At 36.6% G+C, this 20,255-nt stretch overlaps 1 protein-coding gene across 1 annotated transcript in view; it reads right to left on the reverse strand.

Annotated features, from left to right (window-relative positions):
- LOC138699525 (neural cell adhesion molecule 2-like) overlaps positions 1-20,255 on the reverse strand; it is a 1,056,814-nt gene that overhangs the window by 507,461 nt on the left and 529,098 nt on the right. The window contains exon 3 of the mRNA XM_069825483.1: positions 11,982-12,095. Coding sequence (XP_069681584.1) covers positions 11,982-12,095 — 114 coding nt within the window. The remainder of the gene's footprint in view (positions 1-11,981; positions 12,096-20,255) is intronic.

Below are 20,255 nucleotides of genomic sequence, written 5' to 3' on the forward strand. Positions count from 1 at the left end.
TAGATAGGTAGGTAGGTAGGTAGGTAGGTAGATAGATAGATAGATAGATAGACAGACAGACAGACAGACAGACAGATATAGATAGATAGATAGATAGATAGATAGATAGATAGATAGATAGATAGATAGATAGATAGATAGATAGATAGATAGATAGACAGACAGACAGACAGACAGACAGACAGACAGACAGACAGACAGACAGACAGACAGACAGACAGACAGACAGACAGACAGACAGACAGACAGACAGACAGATAGATAGATAGATAGATAGATAGATAGATAGATAGATAGATAGATAGATAGATAGATAGATAGATAGATAGATAGATAGATAAATTTGGCTTTGCTTATCTTCACTTTTTAAGTCTAAATTATTACCAGCAGTTTGTAGGTAAAGAAGTATTACTAGTTGTGTTACAATTATTTTTTTGTTCTTGTTATTTAACGACGTTATATCAACTAGTATTTAGCATCGAGTGAGTTGATCATAGCGAGATGGCATTTGGCGAGATGAAGCCGAGGATTCGCCATTGATTACCGTACCTGAAATTCGACTTGTGGGTGGGGAAAACTGGAAAAATCCATCCAGATAATGAGACCAAGATAGAATCGAACTAAACCTGATCAGAAGGCAAACGCACCTACACCCTGAGCTACGCCGATGGCTACAGTTGTTTTCGTAGGACAATAAATTCATATATAATAGCTAGGCCTAATAGTGGCTAGTAATAATAATAACAAATCGCTATTTTTTGTTTGGTTTGTTTGGGACAAACAAAAGATTAGAGTCTACGGAATTCAATATTCATTTGTTTGTAGAACACAGAGAGATTGTGGAAAGGGAATGCAGTGTGAGAAAGCTTGGAGTGTGGGTCGGGGAAAACGTATTGTTTACAGAGTCCTTGTTTAAATGGCCGTCCTTATAGTCACGTTTCAATGGGAATAACCTGTTTTGTATGCTGTTGGAAACGTAACGTATGACATTTTAATAGTTGCACACATGAATGACCTAAATCTAAATTTGCAGCACGGGCCGCTGGGATCCTGTTTTACTAGACCTTGTGTGAAGGAGGACTCTGCAAACAGCAGCGCTCTCTGAAGCTAGGTCTCGTGCTCCCTTAACGATAATGGCCGAACTCTTTTTGGATAGTTCCATCGGATTTCACATGAAATTCTCTTATAATATTCCCAGGCTAGATGTAGTAAAAAAATGCGTATCTCACAGAAACAGAAATATATAAAGTTACGGTACACTGTGCATTCGTATGCATTTCTTTATTTCGCATTATGCTACATAATGCTTCAAATCTTGGTTGATTTATTTATTTTTATTTATTTATTTAACCTGGTAGAGATAAGGTCATCAGGCCTTCTCTTCCTCTCTACCAGGGGATTACAACTACAATATTAAGAATACAATTACTTACTTACTTACAAATGGCTTTTAAGGAACCCGAAGGTTCATTGCCGCCCTCACATAAGCCCGCCAACGGTCCCTATCCTGTGCAAGATTAATCCAGTCTCTATCATCATACTCCACCTCCCTCAAATCCATTTTAGTATTATCCTCGCATCTACGTCTCGGCCTCCCTAAAGGTCTTTATCCCTCCGGTCTCCCAACTAACACTCTATATGCATTTCTGGATTCTCCCATACGTGCTACATGCCCTGCCCATCTCAAACGTCTGGATTTAATGTTCCTAATTATGTCAGGTGAAGAATACAATGCGTGCAGTTCTGTGTTGTGTAACTTTCTCCATTCTCCTGTAACTTCATCCCGCTTAGCCCCAAATATTTTCCTAAGCACCTTATTCTCAAACACCCTTAACCTATGTTCCTCTCTCAGAGTGAGAGTCCAAGTTTCACAACCATACACAACAACCGGTAATATAACTGTTTTATAAATTCTAACTTTCAAATTTTTGGACAGCAGACTGGATGATAAGAGCTTCTCAACCGAATAATAACACGCATTTCCCATATTTATTCTGCGTTTAATTTCCTCCCGAGTGTCATTTATATTTGTTACTGTTGCTCCAAGATATTTGAATTTTTCCACCTCTTCGAAGGATAAATCTCCAATTTTTATATTTCCATTTCGTACAATATTCTGGCCACGAGACATAATCATATACTTTGTCTTTTCGGGATTTACTTCCAAACCGATCGCTTTACTTGTTTCAAGTAAAATTTCCGTGTTTTCCCTAATCGTTTGAGTATTTTCTCCTAACATATTCACGTCATCCGCATAGACAAGAAGCTGATGTAACCCGTTCAATTCCATACCCTGCCTGTTATCCTGAACTTTCCTAATGGCATATTCTAGAGCGAAGTTAAAAAGTAAAGGTGATAGTGCATCTCCTTGCTTTAGCCCGCAGTGAATTGGAAAAGCATCAGATAGAAACTGACCTATACGGACTCATTAAGAATACAATTACAATTATAATTACAATTAATATTAAATTTACAAATACAATAAAAATCAAAGTACTAAAAGATTAACTGATTAATAAAATCTAGACAGTTTATTGTAAAAGTTAAGAGGAGGGAAATTTTTCATTAATTAAGTAAAAATTAAACCTACTCTACGTAATAAGTAAATGCTTAATAATTTTTTTTTTTTTGAACTCTACTAAATTTCGACAGTCTCTGATGTCACTGGGTAAGGTATTCCACAAGCGCGAGAGCGAGATTGTGTATGATAATGAATACGATGATGTCTTATGTGTTGGTATAGCTAGTATGCGGCTATTTTGCGTGCGTGTGAAGAGATTATGATATGATGACAGGTAACTGAAACGGGAGGCAAGGTAGGTAGGTGTAGAGGTGTGAAGGACTTGTAAAAGGAGAAACAAGAGAATGAAAATTTCTACGTTCGTTAAGCCGTAGCAAGTTTACAGTTTGGAGGGATGGGGTAATGTGGTCAGCGCGACGGACATCGCAGACGAAGCGAACACAAGAATTATGAACACGTTGCAATTTTTGCGACTGGTTGACATTGAGGTCAGTCAGTAGAAAATCACAATAATCGAAGTGGCGCATTAATAGTGTTTCCACTAGTATTTTCTTGAGTGATAGCGGAAGGAATTTTCGAATGTTGTTTAAGGAATGTAGTATGGAAAACACTTTTTTGGTAATATGGGTTACTTGGTTATTCCAGTTTAAATGCGTATCAAAGTAAACAACGTATATTACATACAATGAACTTTAAGTGTCGCTTCTCAGGTGGAGAATGCAATTTGGAAATGGAGGTTCGTAAGGCCGAGCTTTAGTAAACATTCGAGGCCTGAAAGGTCACTCATAGTTTGCGTTAGTGAATTATTTTTTTGCAATACTTGCAGAAATCAAAGAAAGATAAGAAAGTAGAAATCGAATTTCTTTATTTTGCAATAGTTTGGTGATTTTAAGGAATATTTTATTGTTTTGTTGTTCAACATCAACATCATTCGATTTCATTCCTAGTTTGGGTTGCTAATGACTAGAAATTTCATCTGCGAGTAAACAGAGTGTAGAAACGTCAAGGTCCACACCTGTGGAGTAACGGCCAGCGCGTCTGGCCGAGAAACCAGGTGGCCCGGGTTCGATTCTCGGTCGGGGCAAGTTACCTGGTTGAGGTTTTTTCCGGGGTTTTCCCTCAACCCAACATCAGCAAATGCTGGGTAACTTTCGGTGCTGGACCCCGGACTCATTTCACCGGCATTATCACCTTCATCTCATTCAGACGCTAAATCACCTAAGCTGTTGATAAAGCGTCGTAAAATAACCCACTAAAAAAAGTCAAGTTTCATAGTACTATAATAATAATTGTGCACTTATTAGAATATACAGGGGCATCATTTTATTTTTACTTCAATTTTTATTATGCCTGAGTTTTTGAATGTACTTCACTCCCACCCCTTCTACTAATGAAGTTCAACCGTCCTCCACAAAGATCCAAGACCGCATATACAGTCATAGTAGCCTTAGGGTCATAGTAAACAGTACGTTCCAAAAATATTTTCGCGTTTTCCAGTGATGAAAGAACTTTCAATATTGAATCATTTTCGCACAGGTGCTGTCGTCCATTTGCCTATGTCGTATCCCGGTTTCCCCCACCAGCTTTTATTCCCCAGCTAGTGGCTGGGCGTTCTTAGCTCTTTTCTGAAAACATTAATTCCTTTTAGGAACTGGACGTCTACGTAATATTATACAACTGTTTAAAATAACTTAAATAAAAGGGCCTCGTTAAGCAATTAACTGTCACGTCATTTCCTCCCTTTCTACGACCCTACGGCATAACCACTTGGACGGACAGTAGATAGTATTTCTGAGTAATTTTATCTTTTCGGATCGGCCAGAAGTGAAGATTGAATTTACAGTACGTAAGGTACTCTTTTATAGAGTAGGTACAGAAATATTTCAACATGAGTTACTAGTGCGAAGAACGAAAATGGTATGGTGCAATAGTCTATAGTGCGATAATATGCACATTATAACTGAAGCCTGTATCGAAATGAAAGGCCACCATTTAAAAAAAAATGTTTAAATATCCACAGTCTATTATGATTATTTTTCAGTTTAACTTCATTCTCTATATTGTACGCTAATATGTTGTAGACAGTATAATATAAAATGCATAATGAATAGGTCCGCATGGATAGCTCAGTTCGTGAGTAAAAACACTCACTGTTAATACTGTACTGTATTTTGATTAAACAAAAACCTAATGAAAAATTGTCAAACTCAAAAGCGCAATATTTCCTAGTTTACGTAAATGGATGAACTACTTTTCTTCCCTCCTATACCTAGTAAAGTGATTTGTTTGTATATTACGCCAGTATCATCGAAATCCAGTCGTGGAAGGGGGTAGTAAACGGCGTTTATCCAGAGGTATAGGCCAGTTAATATTAAAAATGTTAGTACAAATAAAAATGATGTCCCTGTAGTATATTACATACAATGAACTTTAAGTGACGCTTCTCAGGTCGAGAATGCAATTTGGAAAATGGAGGTTTGTAAGGCTGAGATTTTGTAAGCATTCGAGGCCTGGAAGGTCACTCATAGTTTGCGGTTAGTGAATTATTTTTTTCAATACCTGCAGAAATCAAAGAAAGGTAAGAAAGTAAAAATCGCATTTATTTATTTTGCAACAGTTTGGTGATTTTAAGAAATATTCGATTGTCTGGTTGTTCAACATCAACATCAAACAACTTCATTCCTAGTTTTGGTTGCTAATAACTCGAAATTTCATATGGGAGTAAACAATGTTTAGAAAAGTCAAGTTTCATACTGCTATAGTAGTAAATCTATGGATAAAGCTTATATAGAAGAAGTTAAGGATATTGCTTTGCATCGCTTTTTCCCGAAAAATTCAAGCATATATAGGAAATAAGTTGTTGTTTAATGCGATATTTTTATATTATCTCGAATGTTTTTTGGACCTTGAAAACAGCTCTCACAGTTCATAATACGTAGTCTAATATTTATCTATTCCGGGCAAACTGATAATTCCAGTGAAGAAGTCTTTTTCAGAAATATTAGTTCTTTACCTATTAGTGTAAGACATAGATAAAGCTCTAAATTTAAGTATAGAATATAGATTTTGCTAACGATAACGGTGATAATTATAGCAACGATATCGTTAATGATAACGGCAACGAAAACGGTGATAATTATAGCAATGATATCGTTAATAATAACGGCAACGATAACTGTGATGATGACAGAAACGATATCGCTATTGATAACGGCAACGATGACAGCAACATTATTGCTAACGATAACGGTGATAATGGCAGCAACGATATCGTTATTGATAACGGTAATGACAGCATCGATATTGCTAACGATAACGGTAATAATGGCAGCAACGATATCGCTATTCATAACGGCAACGATAACGGTGATAATGGCAGCAACGATATTGCTATTCATAACGGCAACGATAACGGTAATAATGGCAGCAACGATATCGCTATTCATAACGGCAACGATAACGGTGATAATGGCAGCAACGATATCGCTATTCATAACGGAAACGATAACGGTAATGATGACAGCAACGATATCGTTATTGATAACGTAATGCCAGCATCGATATTGCTACCGATAACAGTAATAATGGTAGCAACGATATTGCTATTTATAACTGCAACGACAACGGTGATAATGGCAGGAACGATATCGCTATTCATAACGGCAACGATAACGGTGATGATGACAGCAACGATATCGTTATTGATAACGGTAATGACAGCATCGATATTGCTAACGATAACGGTGATAATGGCAGCAACGATATCGCTTTTCATAACGGCAACAATAACGGTGATGACAGCAACGATATCGCTATTCATAACGGCAACGATAACGGTGATAATGACAGCAACGGTATCGTTATTGATAACGGTAATGACAGCATCGATATTGCTAACGATAACGGTAATAATGACAGCAACGATATTGCTATTCATAACGGCAAAGATAACTATGATAATGGCAGCAACGATATCGCTATTCATAACGGCAACGATGACGGTGATGATGACAGCAACGATAACGTTATTGATAATGGTAATGACAGCATCGATATTGCTAACGATAACAGTAATAATGGCAGCAACGATATTGCTATTCATAACGCCAACGATAACTGTGATAATGGCAGCAACGATATCGTTATTGATAACGGTAATGACAGCATCGATATTGCTAACGATAACGGTGGTAATGGCAGCAACGATATTGCTATTCATAACGGCAACGATAACGGTGATGATGACAGCAACGATATCGCTATTCATAATGGCAACAATAACGGTGATAATGACAGGAACGATATCGTTATTGATGACGGTAATGACAGCATCGATATTGCTAACGATAACGGTAATAATGGCAGCAACGATATCGCTATTCATGACGGCAACGCTAACAGTGATAATGGCAGCAACGATATTGCTATTCATAACGGCAACGATAACGGCGGTGATTTTGGAAACAATAACGACGGCAACAATAGCGCTGAATATGACGCTAAGAACAACGCTAATACTGGTGGCGGTTAAGCTGATGTTGACATCACTGATAATAAACACTACTTTGATGTTAAAGATGATGAAGCTGACAATGACAATGTCGACGCTGATATGCCCATGATAATGACGGCGATGGTAATGATGATATTGATGTTGCTGAAGTAAACTAATGACTTTGACAATGGTGGCGATGTACTTTGGTGAATATAATTAACCTTATTGCAGCACAGAATTTCCAACCGAGTTACACCATAGAACACATGATCCCGGACATTCAATTAATTTTAGTCCTATTAACAATCCTATGTAGGACATCGGCCGTAATGGTCGTTCAGTACTATCTAATACTTTCACATCCATAACAATCCATAATTCTCAGTCTCTATTAAGCTAGCAAAGCAACGTGCTTCATTAGTGTCCTACGTACTTCTGTTGCCGTATAATATGCCTACAGGTACCATTAGCTAAGTCACAAATAAAAAATAGCATTAAACAATACCGGACATAAATAACACAAATGGCATTGGCGTGGTTTAGTCGGAGGATTCAGTAATTCATTATACTAGAAACGAAGTAATCCGGAGACTTGATGTACGTTGGGTTGCAGAACCACCAGGATTACCGAACAGGCTGCCGTCGGCTCAACATTGGTTTCCACTCCTGTTAATTAGCAGCGGACTCCTACGCGCTATAGGCAACGCACATATCATTCCCGATGAAGGACAGGCCCTGCCGGACGGTAAAAAACAGTCGTGTAACAGCCAGTGTGCATAACCCGGTCGGTCACGAAGTAGCCCGAATTATTGATGAGCGCGCAGCCCACGAAGCCGCTAAACGGACAGTGTGTTCTAATCACAACTGCCGCGTGTTGCCTACCTTTGAAGGGGCTATAAACTGCTTCTTGAGTATTGACCTTAACCTCTTCCCTTACTATATATTTTACCAGTTTTGTAAAAAAAGTGTCATATTTTTTTTATTTTCGTAAAGAGGTAATTTAATATTGCAGAATCACTGTACATCACTAATTTTCTTACATACCTAAAAATCACTATGAAATAGACATACATTCATACCTGAATTATTATTCCGAGTTATCTCGTGCACCTTGATTCCAGCTCTGGTAGTTGTCCTACTTTGATTTTTTCCTGAACTATTTACCAACTTATGATTTTTTATGGATTAATTTATGAGGTACAATACCAGTGCTGTTATCAAGGCGTTAAATGTTGCTTGTCGTGTGATAGATTCGAAAGCAGGGTATTACGCACAATGGCACATTGCATTCCGGACAGTAGTATCTGCTCTCCTATATGAGAGCGTTTTGGGAAGAATGGTGTAGCAGTCATTGAATATCTGTATCAGTACATCTGTTCTTCAGGTTTGTGAATAATGTTCTGCAGTATCACTATGCCCAAAAGTACACGTATTTCAGAGTATGTAGTAGGCCGCCACGAATTATTTTCAGCATTCTGTGAACACTTATTAGCATGCCGAATCGTCTCCTCGAGTATAATGTTGATGAGGTCATTATTAAAGAATAATTTTTAAAATTGAGAATTATCGTTATCAGAATCAATGTTAAAATTTCAGGGAATGGGGCCCCCGGAGGTGCAGAAGAAATGGTGCCAGATGTCTTCTATTCAAACCACTGTCGAAAAGACGCGACATCAACTGATCTGAATTTGTATGTTGGTCTATAATTTCGTCTTCTGATACCGATGTTTCATTTCCTAATCTTCTACATGAATATATTCCTGATCAAAAGTTTCGGAATCACTAACTTGATTCATCTTTACACAAAACAGCACAAAAAACACTAAACACAAAGAGAAACCGCCAAAACTAACTAGCATCTACTCACTACTGTGTGTCAATGCTATATGAGCATAGAATTCCACTCGCAAGGAAGAAGTACAAAACACACCACCAGATATAGCAATATCACTAACTTCTGTAGCCATCTAGTGAGGAAAAGGTTAATGAAGGAATGGAAACGTATATATTCAGGATATAATCCTTAGCAGCGAAAATGAGACTCAAACGAGTTAACTCGGGTTAATAAATTTTGACACAAGTTAGCAACCCGAGTTAACTCGGGTTAATCAGGGAAGTGGTTAAAGTTGTTTTCTACTTCAGAAAAAAAAAATCAAAATATAGAGTTTTGGCAACTTGTGCATAATTCGTTAAACCTATCGTCATATCATTAATTTCAAAGCCTATCAGTATCGAGATCCTTACGTTACTATAATAAATAGAGCAGCTATTCAAATGCTCATACTTACTTACTTACTGGCTTTTAAGGAACCCGGAGGTTCATTGCCGCCCTCACATAAGCCCGACATCGGTCCCTATCCTGAGCTAGATTAATCCATTCTCTATCATCATATCCCACCTCCCTCAAATCCATTTTAATATTATCCTCCCATATACGTCTCGGCCTCCCTAAAGGACTTTTTCCCTCCTGCCTCCCAACTAACACTCTATATGGAATTGTAGGATGGGATAGCTCATTTAAATCCAATTTTAATCCATTTTATTTATTACACAAGAAAATAATTAATATAGGCCTATGTCTTCATAAACCTATTGATTTTCCATCTCAAAATTTGTTTCTAGACTTTAATGTACTTTACGTAAGACAAATTTATTATATCGTATTAATAAAATTCATACATAAAAACCGAAATAATCTTGAATTGTATTCTCATAGTTATGAAACAAAAGGTATGAATTCTTTAAGATTGTTTGAACCAAAATGCAACACTGTTACAGTATTTAATCATAGTAGTAATTTAGGCCGAAGAATATATAACAAATTTGTATTTAAATACCCTAATATTGTCAATTCTAATAGTTCTAGTATTAAATTTAAAAAGTTATGTATGGATTTTATAAAAATTAAAAATTATAAATTTAAATTTATATACTATAATTGCACAGTAGACATAAGACAAATTGTATTGTATAATTATTAATTTCAATTCAGGAATCCGCCCCTGAGCATGAGTTCTACTCTTTCAGGGGCGAGCTAAAGTTTTTCTTTATAGTATATTATATTTTAGGTTACAATTATTAGCAAAATAATAAATAAATAAAATATGCATTTCTGAATTCGCCCATACGTCCTACATGCCCTGCCTATCTCAAACGTCTGGATTTAACGTTCCTAATTATGCCAGATGAAGAATAGAATGTGTGCAGTTCTGTGTTGTGTAACTTTCTCCATTCTCTTGTAACTTCATCCCTCTTAGCCCCAAATATTTTCCTAAGCACCTTATTCTCAAACACCCTTAAGGATATATGTACGTGAACGACCAAAAATATTATCAGAAAATGCTGGCTCTAAATTTCTAAAATTTTATTAGAAAATGAACTCACAATTGGACAAAAATTACAAGGTACAACAAGACTTCTTAGAACTTAAATGTCTACTAAGAATATTTTTAAAACCAGTTTTATCAGAGTATGAAAAAAAAATTTCTGCAGTTACATCATTTTGTAACCATAACATTGTTATGGTCTCTCTGACATCTTTAATATTCTTCCTATTTCTGAAAAGTAGACTACTCTCAGACATGTAGAGTTATTTATTTTAATACAATTAATTTTTTATTTGTCCTATATAAAATATATTAAAATTTACATAATGTTTTGTGACCTATTTTTTTCTATTTTCAAAGAAATGGACATTATTGTAGTCTTTCTTTTGCATAAATTCATGTTAAATCAGTTTACAAAATTTTAGAATTCTATCTCTAATGGTTGTGGAGTAATGAAAATATGTATGTGTGAAAATTTTCAAATATAGGAAAATTTAATTTAAAGTAAAAAGTGAATTCTTAAAAATGTTATTAGTAATCTTTTTTTTATAATTTTATCAAATATTTAAGTTCTAAAAAGTCTTGCTGTGGTACCTTATAATTTTTGTTCAATTGTGAGTTCATTTCCTTATAAAATTTTAGAAATTTAGAGCCTGCATTTTCTGATAATAATAATTGTGGTCGTTCACGTACATATACCCTTAACCTATGTTCCTCTCTCAAAGTGAGAATCCAAGCTCCACAACCATAAAGAACAACCGGTAATATAACTGTTTTATAAATTCTAACTTTCAGATTTTTTGACAAAAGACTGGATGATAAAAGCTTCTCAACCGAGTAGTAACAAGCATTTCGCATATTTATTCTATGTTTAATTTCTTCCCGAGTATCATTTATATTTGTTACTGTTGCTCCAAGATATTTGAACTTCTCCACCTTTTCAAAAGATAAATTTCCAATTTTTATATTTTCATTTCGTACAATATTCTCGTCACGAGACATAATGATATATTTTGTCTTTTCGGGATTTACTTCCAAACCTATCTCTTTACTTGCTTCCAGTAAAATTCCCGTGTTTTCCCTAATTGTTTGTGGATTTTGTCCTAACATATTCACGTCATCCGCATATCAAATGCTCATAACGTAAATATTATCGTTAAACTGAAACGTTGGCTTCTCGTTAGAGATTTAATATTCCCGGCGATAGTATTGCAAGTATTAACTGATAATATTTATGAAGACGTCTAAAAATGGACATTAATACCCAGTGGCGGACTGAGGCCTAGGCAACCTAGGCAGTTACCTATGGCGGCAATTTCTAGGGGGGGGGGGCGGCATTTTCTGCCTCTTTTCTCTTTTTTCCTCTTTTTTCTTATTTTGATATTCATTTGGCAGTGAAATTTGTTTTTGAAACACTTGTTGATAAATCTTTTCTGAAATTTGTTCTTGGACACCTTGTGGAAGTCGGATATTGTTTTGTTATCGCATTGTCGCGGTCGGTGCGAAAGTAGAAGGAAAATGTGCAGCTACATAATTATATTATTATTAATTTCTGAGATTTTGTAATGCACTTCACAAAAGTGTACTTTACAACATTTTTTTGTCAATTTTAAGATGTAAACCAAATTATATCACTTACCTCCTCTCACCTCACAAGTGAGCACGAGGTCGCTGCCTTCTGTCAGTGGACCTACGACAGGAGTGCTGACGTCACGCCCCGAATTTTCGTAAATGAGCAGTTGGTATGGAGGAACTGAAAAAAACCATAAAATAAAATAATTAATACATAATAATACTCAAATATTCATTCACTATAATATGTAGTCTATATGAATGTCGTCCGTTGACTTTTACAAGAAATGAAGTTATGTCGGAAAGAGTGAATGAAGAAATAATGATGCTGAAATTTATCAGGAAGACAAAAACGAATTGGTTGGGTCACTGGCGAGAAGAAACTGCCTAAAGGATGCACTGGAAGGAATGGTGAACGGGAGAAGAGTTCGGAGCAGAAGAAGATATCAGATGATAGACGATATTAAGATAATACGGATCATATGCGGAGACAAAGAGGAGGGTAGAAAGTAAGAAAGATTTGAAAAAGCTGGGTTTGCAATGAAAGACCTATCCTATGTATGTATTGTCAACATATAACAAATTTTATTGACCTCTGATAATTCATGTCATTCAAAATAATTCAGTTCTAGAAGGAACAAAACAAGAACATCCGCCAGGCAGTCCCGGTGACCATGAAGATTCAGGAGAAATAAATATATCAAAAATATACATATACAGTGAAAAGTTACTTATTGTATTTACTTGCCATGAACATGCTAAATTATATACATACAATGAACGTTTATATAATTTATATTTAGTAATATTAACAGTAACGCCGTGGAATCGCGGTCTAAGGCATCCCGCTTAGCACTCGCGTTACGGATTGCGCGCTGGTTCGAGTCCTCATAGGGAAAGAAATTCTCTCTTGAAATTTCGGCCAGTGTAAGGGACCGGTGTCCACCAAGTATCGTGATGCACTTGGGGAACTACGATATGTAGCGAAATCCGGTTACAAAAGCCGGCTATAATGGCTGGGGGGAATCATGGTGCTAACTATACGATACCGACATTCTGGTTGGATGATCGTCCACCTCTGCTTCGGCATGTGGACGTGAGGCCAGCAACCGGCTGGTCGATCATGGTCCTTCAAGGGCTGTTGTGCCTCGGATTATTATTATTATTATTATTATTATTATTATTATTATTATTATTATTATTATTATTATTATTATTATTTTATTTTTAGTAGGTTATTTTACGACGCTTTATCAACAGCTTAGGTTATTTAGCGTCTGAATGAGATGAAGGTGAGAATGCCGGTGAAATGAGTTACCGGGCATTTGCTCATCTTGGGTTGAGGGAAAGCCCCGGAAAAAAACCTCAACCAGGTAACTTGCCCCGACCGGGAATCGAACCCGGGCCACCTGGTTTCGCGGCCAGACGCGCTGACCGTTACTCCACAGGTGTGGACATTATTATTATTATTAGTATTATTATTATTATTATTATTATTATTATTATTATTATTATTATTATTATTATTATTATTAAGAGTAACGTTCATTTTTACAAACAGAGATTTTGCAGATGCTTATGTAGAATGTTTAATAAATATTTCAAAATATATTAATACAAACATTATGTATGACCTAACTACATATACCTAATGATGTTAGGAATATGCCTGTAAATTTATACGAGGTACTCTGAGCCTCAGAAAGAAGATCTTTCACGTCGCATGCATTAATAGGCAAGTTATATCTCTTACTTAATTGAGGTCTGCATTGGCAGAAAATGCTTCCCTTTCCTTTATTAACATCCTCAGTCTGTTCAATATTATTCTCCATGCTTATTGTTGGATTCAGAATTAATCCTTTTCCATTGAATTTTCAGTCGCTATAATTATCTGCTCTTCGCCAACTTACTCTTAAAACTTCCACTTTACCTTGCGCAGAGACGTTACGAAAGAAGATCTCACTTTTTTGTGACGAAAATTCCGCATTGATTCCACTTTAGTGTAAAATCCAACATCTTGGGTGACTCTAATGCCTTGACAGCAATTGGCAATGCGTTTTCAGAGTTCGTTAACAATTTAAGAATACTCGGGAGAACAGTTTGGGCGCTATTCATAGACATTTCGCAGCACGCGCTACGAGCGTACTAAGCTAGCCCCGGCTATCCACTGGTTACTAGTACAGAATTCAAATCATATCCTATGGCTAACACTGGTTTATGAATACGAAAAAAGCTGAGCATCCACCGGAAGCCCGCGCTAAAAATGTCTATGAATACGGCCCTTAATGTCACTATTCTCATAAGGGTGATATCACCTAATTCATTACCTAATGAAAAATTCATGTGTTTTTCTTATAAAAACTGGTAAAGGAGAATTATCACCACAGTCATCCTTTCCTACTTTTTCATTAGGAACAGCAATAAATTTTGTAGCAATATATTGAATTAGAAAACCTTTAAGAGAATTGTGACTGTGATTGTTTTTCTCCCGTCCTACTGTTCAATTATCAACAGGACTGGAATACAGAAATCACTGCAAATTTCCTCCAAAAAATCTAGATACTTAAAGTCGGGGGACTTGGGAGACCATGATTTTAAATCACGACTGATATACCTGTTGTGGAAGATTGTAACTACGAAAGTCAGCCAGAGCCCTGTCATGCATGTACCACAGTAGCTGCCTTCCTCAGAAAGGCACATCATCCAGAAAGTTTTGGTTTCAGGATCTATGTTTATTAGAACTTTTTGCCTCTTTTCATTAATATCTAGTCACCCCTACCGTTTTCACCTATTATTCTGAAAAATCCGGTATATCAAAATTTGCCACAATGAAATATAAAAAAGTACTATATGAACGTAATAGGAGCTACCAGGGCATGGGAACATAGTTACTGTTTCACACTAAATTTCTTTAGGTTACTTTTGGCATTACATAGTCCGTTACCATGTCAACAATACGTTGCCAAATCCTTGGGAGATGGCGGACTCCATCTGCAGCATCATTTTTGGATGTCTCTCTCACTGATTGGTTGTCAGCTCTTGATTGAAAGTGAATGCCTCGCTTCCACTCGTCTTGCAATAGTTCATTTTGATAGGACTTCCCTCCCATAAGCTTTTTTAATACCCTAAAGCACCGAGTTGCATTTTTTTTTCTAGCAACTTGGATTTTTATGAACCATCTTCGTTCGTACCTACTGAACATTTTTAGGAAGGTTTTACTTAATAAAAATGAGAAACAGTCCATGTATTCACAAAATATGGTTACTTGAAGACTTTTGATATTACACATTTATGCAACAATCGCTTCTCTATTACGTACTAAAAGATTCCGATGCTCACCGTTAGGAGCGCTGATTTACAGTATTGTTGCCATTACTTATTGAATGCCCTGGTATAATTGTCACTTGCAAATGGAAAACGAGACAAAGTCGCTTATGGGGTGTTGTCGTTTTCTTGTTCAAGTTACCGATTTAACAGAAGGTGTCAGAAACCTTATGATCACAGAAACATCTTTCCCTTCTCACGTTACTTAAATAGAACCAGTCTTCCGTATCAAAGGAATAGCCTCTGAGGAGTTACTTGGGAATGATCAAACAATTTGAATCTGCGCTCAGAACAACGTTCGATATTCTAGCACACTCTCCATTTAACCAGCAAAAAACAAGAAGTTATACCGTCATTCAGGCGGATTGAACGCTGAACGTTAAGGAAATCGAATCACGTCAGTCTTCATTTATCGCAGTTTAGAAACACGCCAACGCACAACAGCGAGGCGTTGCAACTCCGCTTCTGTTTTAATTTCAAATAAACCTAACCTCTGCTTCTAAGTCACTGTTGCCAACATATCGCCCTACAATCTCGCTAACTTTTCAACAAAAAGTAGCTAAATCTCGCCAAAGTTTGTTGAAAAATCCTCAGAAATGTCGCTAAAAATTAATAATAAATATCACTAAATAAAAATAAGAAAAATATACATATGCGGACTGCTAAGATTTAAAATCATCCGTCCTCAAGTGAGGCTGACCACTGGGATCCGGAATTAACAAACATAAAAGATAATGGGAAATGAAACGGGCAAAATATGGATTATATTTGTACATTAAAACAAAAATTTACGAGTTAATATATAGATGATAGTGTAAAATTTGAGGAGAGGCCTTCAGAATTTCCATTACAATCTTCTGAACCTCATAAAAGGGAATTTTAAAGGATTTAAGAATATTACATGTACATTTTGGTAAACAATCCCTCGCTCCAAATAGTAAGCCTGCAACATCCCAGTTGTAAAGCGAAATGCCATATTTTTCACTGAGGTATGTAAGACAAGGTACATATTTAGCTCGCTTGTCATCTTTTATCTGCAGTGCTTGATTTGTGTCTCGTTCAAAGCAAATCGTAGGGTCTAAGACCATCGCTTTCTGGGTTCTTCTATTGATGGCAATTATATCGACTCTTCTATGAGAATCATCTTCAGACACGCAATGAATCTCCTCATGTACTTCCCATTCTCTGTTTCTTAGCAGGTTGGCAATTGCTGTACGGGCACGATGGTGTCTGTTGTTACGAAGTAGCTCTCCCTTCTTACAGAACCCCAATACGTGGCCAAGTGTTTCAGTCTCGCTGCAGCCGGGATGGCGACAACTAGTAGTACTGAAGGTTCTGCCAGGGACAGATCTCACTGCGGTGACGTTGTAAGACATCTTGATGGCATTGATGTATTCCAAGGACGAAAGACACTTTTTAGAATATAATTTCCTCGTCGTCACCCTCTTATGCGGAGTTTGGTTGTATTGTTGACGGCTGTGATGTTGAGGTGGAAGCTGTGGGAACAGCTGATAGTGAATACACTGCACTTGATCCAATCATTGACACTACACTTTCTGGAAAATTTTAAGTGTGGAAATTTTCACCCAAGCGTTTGACCACAATTTTTTTTTGTAAAATCTAACATTTTTTAAATCTTATATTAAAATATATTAAAACCAGCAAAAACCACAGTCTCATTTGCTTCACACGAACTGTCGGCACAAAATTCCAAAACTCGACTGCCTCGGGTTGGTTCGGAGAGGAAAATCTCCGCGTTGCGAGGAAGAACCAAAAATTAGTTGGAGATCACGACTCGTCACGTGACAATCAAAGTTGCCGCCGTTTATGGGTGTTGGAGCAGTAGCATTGAGAGAGAGAGACCTAACCCGTGAGAATCATTGAATCAGCATCTTTCACCCTGATCACTGATCACAAATATATGAGATCAGGGCTTTCACGTATGAATCATTAGACGACTCAGTCATGCATCCATGCCTCTTCCAAAACTAAGAAGTGCATAACTTCAGTTGAATATTTTAACTTATAAGAAAGCAAAAAGCGGAAGAATATAAAAATCAGCAGAAAAGTCGCTAATCGTATTTTACAAAATTTGTCGCCGAGACTGATTCAAAATTCCCTAGATTTAGCGACTTATCGCTAAATATGGCAACACTATTCTAAGTACAGTCCTAGCCACGTGCACCAAAGTTGGTTGTATAACCACCGGTTAAAATGTAACCTAATTCCTGGTTAAGTATTGTTATGATGCATCGACCTCGGTTAGAAAAAAAGAAAGATAACCACGGTAGTTTCTAACAGCCATATTCATGCGATTAAAGGAGATAACCAGGGCAAGAGATTTGGAGTACTGTAAAGTAATGGTGAAATATTGTATATACGCGTACAACCGAAGTAGTTGTGAACTTGAACGGAGCTACTGCACTGACCAAGCAGAAGTACAGTTCAGTCAATGAACATTACACGCATCTTGTTGCAAAATTATTTGAGAACCGGCACGTCGGCCTCGGTAGCGCAATTGGTATAGCGCTGGTCTTCAGTGCTCGACGTTGCGGGTTCGACCCCGGTCCAGGTCGATGGCATTTAAGTGTGCTTAAATGCGACAGGCTCATGTCAGTAGATTTACTGGCATGTAAAAGAGCTCCTGCAGGACAAAATTCCGGCACACCGCTGACGCTGATATAACCTCGGCAGTTGCGAGCGTCGTTAAATAAACCATAATATTTTTTAAGAACCGGCACAGTACTTGCTCCGTCAGAGTATAAACAACTAAACAGTGCAGTTGTATTCAAGTGTGTCAGTCAGCAGTTATCTTATTATTAATAGTATTATATTTGTTTTCTTTGAAGATTCAAACTGTGCATAGTTATAGCACGAATGGCCGTACAGGGTCGTGCGAAGGATCTTGTGTACATGAGTTTGTATAATTTATTATGTACTAATAAATGCACTTCATTCATTCATTCATTCATTCATTCATTCATTCATTCATTCATTCATTCATTCATTCATTCAGCAGTTCGTGCACATTTCTTCCAGAAATATGCCGAAAAATAGAACAAGTACAGTATATACAAAATTAAGAGTAAGTATTTCAGAATTTGATGGTGTGTTTATTATTTAAAACAAACTATTCTGTAAATTTTGTAAACGTTATTTTAGGAGTTTAACGTAAAGCGCTATGTAAGTGCCATTAAACACAAACGTGCTTATGATGGCAAAGTGAATCCTGAGAGTCGAGTTACACTGCCTCGGCTGCTGCGCGACCCGCTAATTCGTGGTTCGTGACTTAAATCCCCCCCCCCGCGTATCGCTAGATGACGTCACCCGCTCCAAGTCAAGGTTATGGTGGATACATTGATTCTTCGTCTGTCAGTAATCCTATATTTCATTTGAATTTGTCGTGTAGTATAGAAATAAAATCTTTTGTCGGCGGGAAAAGGCACTTAAGTGAAAAAAGTCGATTTTTCTGTTGTACCTAATTACATAAGTCTGGTATTTTTTCTAATGTTTGAAATAATAAAATTTCTTGTATTTTACATTGAAAAGGGTCTTACGTTAACAAACATACATGAATTTCATTATTATACTTATATTCAGTTAAGAATAAATTAAAAAGAAAGTCTCTCCGGAAAAATTATTATTATTATTATTATTTTTTTTTTTTACTTATGTCTTTTCCCGCCAACCAAAGAAATTATAGGCGTGACAAAACTCGCCTAAAAATGCGAAATGTGTCGGTCGGCGTTCTGGGATCGCATCCTAATACAGGACCAAACTTATAGACATATTCACGTCAATACAGTGGATATAGCACACTTAGTGAAATTTCAAATGTGTTATCGAACACATATCTTAATGTCGTCATTGGAGATGTACATTTAAGTGACGTGCCTAATTTCAAATATGTTGGAACTGTGTCAGCAGTTTCTCCATGTGTAAAGTAGGCCTAAGTTTTTTTTTTCTTCCATGTAACAGGATATCGTTCTCAATAGAAAATTTGAAAATGATATTCACTGTGTATTATAAAAAATCACACAAGATTATAAGGTTTATGTTTGTTAATTTTTTATGTGTAATATTGTAACATTTGCGATGTCGAGAAAGGATAAGCATATGTATCTCTGTCTCTCTTTTTTGAGAAAAAAAAACAAATGTATTCAATAATTATCAGCTCCTAGCCTAAAGACCACCTACTATATGTCACTTCGATCACATAGTCCCACTGAATGGAGCTAAGAAAATTTTGCAGTGAGGAAACCGAAAAGTAGACATAACAGGGGAGTTAAAGCGTGGATTCCAATCAATGCAGTCATACGCATTACCATACACAGTAACACGACAGCCATCGAAATTTGCTTAAAGACTGAAAAGAAACACTGCTAAAACTATTTTACCATTGTCAGTCAAAGATAAATGAATGCCAGTGTCTGGAAACAGGAATTATATCTATTGCTGCGATCGGTAGAAATCGTTACAGGAGGAAGTAAAAATGGAAACACCATCTTTGAAAGCCTCCCAGTTCCAAGAAACTCAAAGTCAAATTCTTCAAAATCTAGTACACATAGAAGACACTTGGAGAAAATATGAAGAGATTGTCGTCAAATGAAACAAAGTAGATAGTGCCCACTTTGTTGAGTGCCTTGAAAATTATTACCAATGAAGGAAGTGGTTGATTGGATTCAGTGGCTTTCCTGCAAGAAATTGCATAACATGTGAGCTAAGTGCCATATGTATGGTCGCACTAAAGAACGAGCTCAGAAAATGAATTTATTGCAGAAATAAAATAGGCAACATTATTTAGAGTGTCATTTATCAAATTAATTGTTTAATTTGGCAATTACCAAAGCGGGGCATCTCTCACCTATATGTACAGTGATATCGTAAATGATTTTTGTACGAGATCGTGCGTATTTGCTTATTTTCCGCACAGAACCAATACGCGGTAAGTGTGAAATACCACATTCAGTATTCCCAACGTAACACACATAACAATTTCCCTCTTCTTACCGCTTAA

The sequence above is a fragment of the Periplaneta americana genome, chromosome 5 (genome assembly GCF_040183065.1).
Source record: "Periplaneta americana isolate PAMFEO1 chromosome 5, P.americana_PAMFEO1_priV1, whole genome shotgun sequence".
In the NCBI taxonomy this organism is placed as follows: Eukaryota; Metazoa; Arthropoda; class Insecta; order Blattodea; family Blattidae; genus Periplaneta; species Periplaneta americana.